At 45.3% G+C, this 9,671-nt stretch overlaps 1 protein-coding gene across 3 annotated transcripts; it reads right to left on the bottom strand.

The window, feature by feature from the left end:
• Window positions 1–111: 111 nt before the first annotated feature.
• On the bottom strand, window positions 112–9,653 carry HEXD (hexosaminidase D). 3 transcript variants are annotated; one of them, XM_014885053.2, is made up of 12 exons: window positions 9,417–9,653; window positions 9,031–9,140; window positions 8,854–8,941; window positions 8,001–8,165; window positions 6,726–6,909; window positions 5,383–5,454; window positions 4,476–4,671; window positions 3,675–3,757; window positions 2,828–2,906; window positions 2,647–2,748; window positions 2,046–2,135; window positions 112–1,206 (listed from the first exon to the last, which is right to left on the bottom strand). In XM_014885053.2, the coding sequence occupies exons 1-12, from the start codon at window positions 9,480–9,482 to the stop codon at window positions 1,038–1,040; spliced, it is 1,404 nt and encodes a 467-aa protein (XP_014740539.2). In that variant the 5' UTR covers window positions 9,483–9,653; the 3' UTR covers window positions 112–1,037. The 3 variants fall into 3 exon arrangements, with proteins under 3 accessions (XP_014740539.2, XP_088032686.1, XP_088032687.1); XM_088176560.1 differs by having other exon boundaries at window positions 4,501–4,666; XM_088176561.1 differs by lacking the exon at window positions 3,675–3,757 and having other exon boundaries at window positions 4,501–4,671.
• Window positions 9,654–9,671: the final 18 nt, after the last annotated feature.

Below are 9,671 nucleotides of genomic sequence, written 5' to 3'. Positions count from 1 at the left end.
CCATATAAGCTGACAGATCCAACTCTCTATTGGTGAATATTTCCATTTTCCCTCCTTTAAACCAAACCAACATGTTACACACACAAAAAAGCAGCACCCTTCTACAAACACTTTGAGTATCAAAGGTTTTATTCAAGTAAAATAATGATCTTGTTTAGTTCAAGTTATGTGACAGTATACATAGCACTTGGTTCTTTTTAGCTAAAGATCTGCATGTGGACCTAGTTACTGAGGCTCTCATTGAGTCAGCTGAAGCTTGTCTTATGCTTGTCTTAAGTTTCACTTTCTGTCTGTCAAGATTTGTTCAAAGAAAATTTCAATACTGGTGCTTCCAAAAAAATTTAAAGGAAGGAATAAATGAAGCACAAAAATAAATATTTTGAATACTCATTGTGGGATAACATCCTTAACTACCATACTTCTGAATTATTTCCATTTTGGTGATTATCTCAATTCTCCACTAAAGTCCCCAAAATACATTTCTATACATCATGACAAGTTTGACATTAAAGCAGAATAAACCAACATTTTTCCCTCCAAGCCCAGGTGTCACTGTCTCAGGAGCTCCCCCTTGCCCATGAATGCCAGGACACAATTCAGAGCTGACAGGGCAAGGAGTTATGGCAGAGAACACAATGACCCAAACATTTTAAAAGTATCCTAAATATTAGGGTAGAACTTTCCCAGGTCATTGTTATGTAAGAGTCTGTTGCTACAAATTCTGAATTTAGAAGAAACTGGGGTTTTTTTCTCCTGCCTTGGAGGACAGTGAGCTGTGACTCACTCCTGCATTCTGTTACCCAAGGGGAGTAAACCTGACTTACAGGCAGGTGAATTAAGGCTCGGCATGTGTTAAGACATGAAAATTGAGTTGAAGTGCTTTATGCTAATAAATTCCTTCATGCCTTCAGGCCACTTTTGTTTAACCACAGTACATGCTTCAACTCTCAGGATGACAAACTCCAGCTCAAGGACTAGTTGCTGATTTTCACTAGTCATTTTTAACCAGGCAATGAGTCAGACTAATTGAAATGCCCCTAATTTTGTGCTTTTATTGCTTCGTCTAAATCATCCACCACTTGCTGCAGCTTCTGTAGGCTGGGGTGGACATTCTCCTCCATCCATTCCTCTATAGCACTCCTGTGGAAAACTTGCTCCATGGCTGCTTGGAGGTCTTGCAGCACAGCATTCCACTTGGAGAGGAGACTGAGCAGAAATGAGAAGGAAGAAACAATGACATTTGCAGGTGAGCTGTGCCTCAGGGGAGGGTTGGCTTACTGGCCTTTGGAAGGGAGTAATGTCTTTAAAACCACTTGACAGGAAAAGAAGCATCTATTACAAGAGCCCAAAGGACTTGATTTTGTTCAGAGGGCAAAAGCTTGATGCTGTTTCTGTTTAAATTCCATTAATCCTGGCACTTTCCTCATGCAAAGACTTTTAAAGTACCAAAATGTGAGCTCAAGAAAACGCTATACACATTTTAAGTGTAACTGAAACCTGCTGTGAGACTTATAGGGAATTTAATTCTGGGTTTCATCAGAAAGAGTAGATGAGGTTGGATATCGACCTTATTAAAAAAAAAAAAAAAGTATAAATGAACCTTTTAGTATGAATTGGCAAAATGTCTAGGACAAGTTCTGAAAAGCCCAAGGTGACAGGGAGCAGGGGAAGGGCCTGGCTTTATTCCAAGCCCTGCCTAGAATCTGGCCCAGGGTGAGCTCCTACACCAAGGAGCTTAAGGGCTGTACAGGAGCAGCAAGGGAGAGGCTTTTGGAAACCAGTTCTGTACTTGTTCTCAAATAATTCATTCAACAGAAGGCAAAGACAGAATCATTGAATGGTTTGGGTTGGAAGGGAACTTTGAAGATGATCTAGTTCCAACCCAAACATGTTGTGTAAAAACATATTATGGACACTTTGTCTGATTCCCACTGATGTTTCTGAGACAAGTATGGAAAGAGGTAAGGGCTCATAACTCTCTGTACCTGAGTGCCCAAAATCTACCAGACTTTATTTCCCCTGTAATGCAAAACGAGTGGTGTTACCTGACTGCATCTGGCTGGAAGTGGTGGATTATGATAGGATGAACAATCTTCCTTTTCCTGTGGTAGGGGCTGAACCAGCCTGTGACATACCTGAAAATGGATGTTGGTGGGAGCAGTGAGGAAACAGCAGCAACATCTGTTTGTCACTGCCAGGGAGGTGGGGAAGGCTTCAGGTGAACTCCTGCACAGACATGGTGCTTAAGGAGTTAAATTTATTTCAGTCTATAGATCTTTGGAATTAGCTTGGGAAAGTGTTCCTGGCAGATGATCATCTGATCATCTGCTGCAGTATAAGTTTCATTTCAAGCTCCTTTCTTCTGTAATTGCACCATTCAACATTTTCATTTTAACTTTAAATAGCAGTAAAATGTAATTAAGGAAAGAGCTAGATGCTTCCAATAAGGCAGCATACAGTATTTAGGAACTTTGCTAAAATATTTTAAGTTTTGATCTAAATATTATGTTCTGCTGAGGTGTCAGTGACACCTGAAATGCAGAGCTTGAAATTTAAATCACTTTTCCTGGAGTTGTTCCCCACTTTGAGATGATACAGCTCCAACACTCCTGCAGCCAGGCAGAGAATCAACAGAAATGTCATTACCTGTTCCTTTCCAGAAGTTCATCCACTGATGACTTGAGGTAGAAACTAACTTGTGTCACAAGAGTGAGGATATTGCTCCCAGGAAAGGTGCCCAGACTTGTGCTGTCCAAAGAGGATCTGTTAGTTTCTGAACTTACCACACAAGGAGAAGTGCACCTGAATTCTGCAGCTGGAATTTTACCTCATGAAAGTATCAACTTCCAGGTTAGACATTCCCAGGAGATTTTCCACATTTTCTTTAACCTTTTCAGAATAGCCACCTGGCAGAAGACAATGGAAATGAGTAAAGGAGCCTAAGGAACCAAAATGTTCATACAAGAGGGGTTTTCTGGATTATTCTGCCTTGGCTTAATAGTTCCTCTTCGATGAAGAATTTTTAAAAGGTAAAAGGGAAATAAAAGAAGGAAAAAGCATTTGTGGGTGGGAGGAGGAGCTCATTGTCTTTCACACAATTGTCTAGTGCAAAGTGAGCACTTCCTAGCTCTGAGCTTTCTGTTCAGGGTGCTGAATATTTCTAGTGCTTAATTAAAAATCAGTGGGTTGTGGGGGTTTATTTTGAAAATAAGAAAAATTCTGTTGGCAACTCCTGTAAAGAAAGCAGAAATGACAGGAGGTATTTTACCAGACAGTATCCTCCCTAGATCCATTTTAAGAAAAACAATTAATTAAAACAATTTTTACACATGAGCACATTCTAAATCTAAACTAATTTCATTTATTGAGACTAATTTGTTTCAAATCAGTTTGAAAAGCAATTCTGCATCTTAAATTTATTTTTTAATATAAGCATGTAGTTTTTGACCATTTTTATGTTAGATCACAATAAAGAGTATACAATGGCTATTTTAAATACTTAGGCCAAGAGGTTTTTTTCCCATACTGCAAATTGTAACTTACTGGTCATAAGTCAGGCCATGATCAATTCAGCAAACCACCTCAAAATTAACAAGCCTGGGCCAATCTTAGGGCAAGGTCACTTCACTCCTGTGCTAGGCATTATCTGAGAGAGAATCAAGTTGTCATTGTACCATTCTTTAGTGCCTGCAGACACACGGCCAGTGATGGAATTGCCACAGGGAGAAGCTCACACAAAACAGAGAAGTGATCATACCTATGTAAGAAAATATCCATTAATTACACATTTTACTGTTAGAGCATACTAAACAAGTGGGAAGTTTTAATATTTCAGTCACTAAAATTCAAAGAGCTTTAGAAACATCAGTTTCTGTCTCAGAGATCACTTATCTCTGAAATGTGAAATATTCCTGTTTTACTCATAAGAACAGATAAAAACCAAATTGTCTTCTCAAGGCACATTAGGGTCAGAAACTGGACATCAGCTCTCTGGTATTCCCTAAGACCTCCTGACTGCATAAAAATGTTTTATTCATTCATTACATTATTACATTTATTATATTTTATTCAATTAATTACATTATTATATTCTTTACATTCAAAAATTCTCGTCTCTAATGTGATTTCATTGTTTTTGAGTTCCCATCAGACATTCAGACAGACACACCATGCATGAACTACAGTGTCTATGAGGAGTTCAAGGTGGCACAAAATCCATTCAAGCTTTCCAACCCAATCTGCTGTTTGTGGTGTCCCCACATTCATTGTTCCTGCTGGTTAGTGCTGTACAGATAACTGCAGTTCTGAAATCCACCCTTCATAGTCTGGGGCTGAGCCCAGCAGTGACAGACAGGAAGAGCTGCAGGGTTGTAAAGTTGCCTTCTAAATCCCCAGCTTCCCTGTACCTCTCAGGGGGTTTTGGGGGAAAATTTGCTTATCTGTGACCCTTGGAAGCACAAAAGGCTGTTCCTCACCTCTGCCAGCCTGTCAGTGCAATACCTTCGAGGACATCCACGGGGCTCCTGCTGGCCACCTGCAGCCACTCCAGCTGGTTCCTGAGGTGGTGCCCAATCAGTGTCAGAGACTGATTGACTCCCGTGGCTCCCTTGAAGGCACTTGCAAACCACACCTTGGAGAAGCCACACCTGCGGTATTTTTCTACGAGCTGCACTGCAGAGACACAAAGGGACATGCACAGGATGAGCTTCCTCCAGTTTGAGCCCCGACTGCAATGCTGCAGTGAAGGGGAACACAGCTCCAGAGCCAACAGGCTTAGGGATTTGACACCCTCTCTGAGCAGCCTTTTGAGTGGCTGTCCTCCTATTTCCATGTGCCAGTTCCTGTATTCCACTCCCTTGTATTGCTACCACGCTAAGAGCTGTGAGATTGAAATAAGCATGCACAACATGTGACAGCTGATTGTTCCTGCAACAAAGAAGTATTTGCATCAATGTTAGATGCCCACTGGAGCCTTTAAGAGCTTCTCTCTGAATTCTATAGATGTATGAAGCCCTGAAGCTTCTTTTGCAGAGCTGTTCAATAGAGTTATGTGCTCCTACTGGTGTTAATGCAATGAGAATTAATGTAACTGCTTGTGGAAAACCTCTGAATCTCCTATCAGTGATTCCACAGCTCTGCTGAAAAGAATTAAGCAGCCTACAATGCAAGTCATTCATAGGGGAAACATAAATAGAAGAAGAAAAAAGTAATAGCAACTATGATGTGAAATGAAACAAGGGCCATCTTTATGCTATTAAAGCAATAAGAAACCAATTCAACAAAACCAACCAGAATGTTTTGTATCCAGCTAAGGTAGGTTTTAATGACAGAATTTTGCTTTGGCTATTTTGCTTCTACACAGCTCAGCAGGGAAGTACAAACCTTTGCCCTCCACGTCGATGTCTGCTGCATAGTCCCAGATCATGGGCTGCACCAGCTGTGGGACCCCGGACTCTGAAAGGAACAGAGCTCTTCTAAACCATGGAAAACAGCTGGTTAAGTGAGAACTCAGTACAGGTTAGTGGTGCAGCCACATGTGACAACTATGGCTTGTCACTTAAGCTGACATGCCCCTGGGCATTTTCAGCCTAGCCAGGACTTGGCACATGCCCAGGGCCACTGTCCTCAGGCATCGTGAAACCATTAACATGGAGGAGCAGTGACAACTTCTCAGAGATCCCATTGTCCCAAGCCCACCTCATTCTTAGCTCCTTCCATCTCTCTGTGCACCAGCTGGATTCTCCTGGCAGAGCTGAAAGCTCTACACAGGAGATTTAGCTAAATTGGAATGTATACCCCTTCACTTACACAGTGTCTGGGCTGTGTTTGCACAAAACGTAGCTTTTGAGTACAAGTAAAAATACAAATTTAGCTTTATCTCCTGTTATAATCAACTCCTCAGCTAGTTTTAAATATGTGCAACTGACCCCTAGAGAAACTGGAGTGAACTGCAGAAACTCAGTATTTTAACTCCATCACTTTTTTAATTCGTTTATTCTGTTATTGTGGCAGTAGAGTACACTTAGAGTGCATTAAATACTGTTCTTGTGGAAACTCTGTGGGTCCCACATACATTTTTGGGGATAATTTCCCACTGTCAAAGCCTTGAATAGGTCAGTCACTGCTGGATGATCTGCACAGCTCTTGCTGGTACCATCTAAATCTGTTTACAGCAGCCATGTAAGGTGGCTCTGAAACAGCTGGAACTCCATCTGTGCTCAGACTACTCAAATTTTAGCAGTGATTTGATATTTTTCCACAAACAAGACTTGTGACATCAAGCTCTCAGAGCTACCCCACAATTCAGTATCAAAATCCTCATGATGATCACAAAGATGCTTACAGGGCTGCAGCTTCTGTGTGTTTGCACCACTTGGAATCAGGTGCTGCAAAGGGCAGCAACGAACATTAGAATGTGGTGAAAGGCACAGAGATTTAGACTTGGACCACAGATGTTAACAGGTTGTTGTTTTAATGTATAAGGAAAGTAGAACTGATGGCAGCACTGCAGGGTGAGCGTTTTGTGATGGAAAACTGAAGTGTTCAGACTGGCCACACTCACACAGAGACTGTGTGACAGCCAGGGACTGAGTGCTTCTATTTTCCAGTCAAACAGACCACACCTCAGCTCTTGCCACATTTGTTATTTTCGTTACATTCATCTGCCAACCAATCTGTTTTATCTGCCTGTGTAAACCTGCCTCACCCCATGGCTGGTCACACACCTGCCAGTGTCTCCTCACTCATGCCCCTGAGCATGTCATCCCACACGATGGGTGTCACCATGGGGTAGGACGAGGCCAAACAAGTAGCAACTGCCTTTATGTGAGATAAGCACAGCTTCTGTGGAGTGTTGTCTTGCTGCTGCAGCCACTGCTTTGACTCCTCTCCTTCGCCAAGGTAGTAGACCTGAAAAACCAAGCAAATAATGTTGACTTTTTGTACAGAAATAGAGAAAGTGAGGTAGACAATATTCAAAACCTTTATCCAGATGTGACCTACTGAGTGGAAATACTCAAAAGCACCTCTCAGTGCTGAAGACACTGCAAGCATTTCTGTCAGTCTGCAGGAGATTGTGGCCATGATTACATGCATCACTTGAGGGAATCTTATCTATATCCTTACAGATATTTCCTAAAATATCTATATGCCATATTTGCCTTTTAAATGTTTGTCCTTGGAAGTAGCTCTCACCACATTTATTCACTTCAAATTCAGCAACCCATCAGGACCTGAGGTAGATAAAATGAGGTTCCTGTCTTGGGGAAGATCATCCAAATATGAGCCTAGAAGCAACCTGGGGCCATGTCCAAGGGTGGCCCAGCATACTTGGTCCCGTGCAGAGTGAATTAAAATTTGCTGGTTTAGAGGAGATTTTATTTATTCTACATAAATAGTATGTTGCTTTATAAAAGCCTACAGCTCCCTGTCTAACCTTCCCACCAGTTTCAACACAACAGGCTACAAAATGTTAAACTAATATCAGTACAGTTAAGTGGTCATAATGAATCCCAAGGATCTGTGTGCCATCAGGATGGTTTTAAGAAACTATGAGAAAGAGCAGCTTGAGTTTTCTCCTTCTCAAGGTGACAAACTACCAAGGTAAGAAACCCAACACTTCCAACCACAGAAGAGTTTGCTTTGAGTAATTTGACCAGAACAATGAGCCAATATCTTACACTAAACTTACAGGATTCCTAATGAACAGCTCTAATCGATCTCTCACTTCAAATACTCACTTGACCTAAACCCAAATGCTGTTAGCTTTGAGAAGCTGCTTTCATTACTTTGATATTACACTTGTATCTATGGAAATGACAATCTGTGCTACTGGAATAATTTATTGTCAAAAAGATTTTTCTACACTGGCTCAAGTGGTGTTTTCTGTCCCCAAAATCCCACCCAAACATGGACTGGGCACCACTGAAATGCAGAAGCCTCAGCCATTGCTATCATTCCTTAAAAGAAAAGAAACATTTCCAGCTGAAGAGAAGTCCTACCTCATCACATCCGATGTGAAACCACTGTAAATCCCCGTGCAGGGCCATGACCTGGTCAATCATGGCTTTGACCAGTGCCAGTGACTCCTCCTTGTGTGGGTTCAGGGCATTGGGCAGTGCCTTCACCTCCCGCAGATGGGCAAACTCCCTGTGCTTCAGCACAAACTGCAAGGGAAAGGGGAGCTCGGGGACAGCTGCCACACCAGCAGTGTCCTCCTGTCCCCAAGGCTCTGAGGGCAGGTGTCCTGCTAAACCTGGGTTTGGCTTGACTGAGCCCCAGGGACAGGCTGGGGACATAGCTGGTGCTCCGTGCTGCTGGGGGGTCTCTGACCATGAAGCACCTCACAGGGTGGGTGAAGGAAATGGGGAGGTCACTGCAGTGTGACCCTGATGTCAAATCCTGCAGCGGGCAAAGCTGCATAACCAGAGCACCAGGACTTGGATTGGAAATGTCCCAGCAGAGAATCCCAGAATGGGTCAGGCTAGGAGGGAGCACACAGGATCATCTGATCCCAGCTCCCAGTTCCAGCAGGGCTGTCCCAGAGCAAAGAGTTGTGTCCAGAGAGCTCTGGAATGTCCCCAGGGAGGGAGACTCCACACGCTCTCTGGACAACCTGTTCAGGGTTCGGGCACTGCACAGGAAGCAGGTTCTTCTTATTATTCAGGTGGAGCTTCCTGGCCATCATTTCTGCCCAGAACTGGACACAGTGCTCCAGATGTCACCAGGGGTGAGCAGAGGGGCAGGATCACTCCCTGCCCTGCTGGCAATGCTCTTCCTACTGCAGCCCGACATCCCCGCGGGCACGGCTGGCTCAGCACACAGCTCTGGCCCAGCCCAGCGCTCCCAGCTCACCTCCATGTGCCCGAAGCTCTGCACCAGCGGCACCACGTCCAGGCCCTGTGCCCGCGCCCGGCTCAGCAGCGCCCGGAGCTCCGCGGGGCTGCGGGACAGCCACAGTCAGTGCCCGCTGGGCACGGCCCCGGGGCACCTGCGGCCACCCACAGCTACCTGCGGGGCTCATGGTGCTACCTGTAGGCGTGGGGGGCCTGCAGCCGCTCCAGCGGCCCCGTGTACGGGAAGGTGTCCTCATATTCCAGCAGCAGCCCGGTGGCACCCAGGGCGCGGAGTAGCGGCAGCACCTGCGGGAGGGAGGGAGGGGACACTGCGGACGCAGCTGGGCTGCGACCGCTGCCACCTACACCAGGTACACCCCTCACATGAGCCCAATACATCCTTCACCCGTACCAGGTACACCCCTCACCTGAGCCCAACACATCCTTCACCCGTACCAGGTACATCCCTCACCTGAACCCAAAAGATCCCTCACCTGTGCCAGGGACATCCTTCACCCGTACCAGGTACCCCCCTCACATGAACCCAATACATCCCTTACTTGTGCCAGATAGATCCCTCACCTGCTCCAGGTACTGCGCGCGCGGCGCGGCGCCCTTCAGGTCCAGGTGCACCAGGCGCCGCCGCATGCTCTGGCCTCGATTGCTTTGGCGTGCCGCCGCAGTGTCCCAGCACAGCCCGCCCGGCCGCGCCCCGCTGTCCCTGCCCCGTCGTCCCGCTGTCCCCGTGTCCCGGTGCCGTCCCTCCGCCGCTCCCGGCTCCGCGCGGATCCTCCCAGTCCCTCTGGGCGGCCGAGGGCGTTCCCCAAGCAGGCAGGT

The sequence above is a fragment of the Sturnus vulgaris genome, chromosome 20 (assembly GCF_052056855.1).
Source record: "Sturnus vulgaris isolate bStuVul1 chromosome 20, bStuVul1.hap1, whole genome shotgun sequence".
Taxonomy (NCBI): Eukaryota; Metazoa; Chordata; class Aves; order Passeriformes; family Sturnidae; genus Sturnus; species Sturnus vulgaris.
The sequence above is the reverse complement of the archived record's forward strand: the minus strand, read 5'-3'. Positions and strand labels throughout refer to the sequence as shown.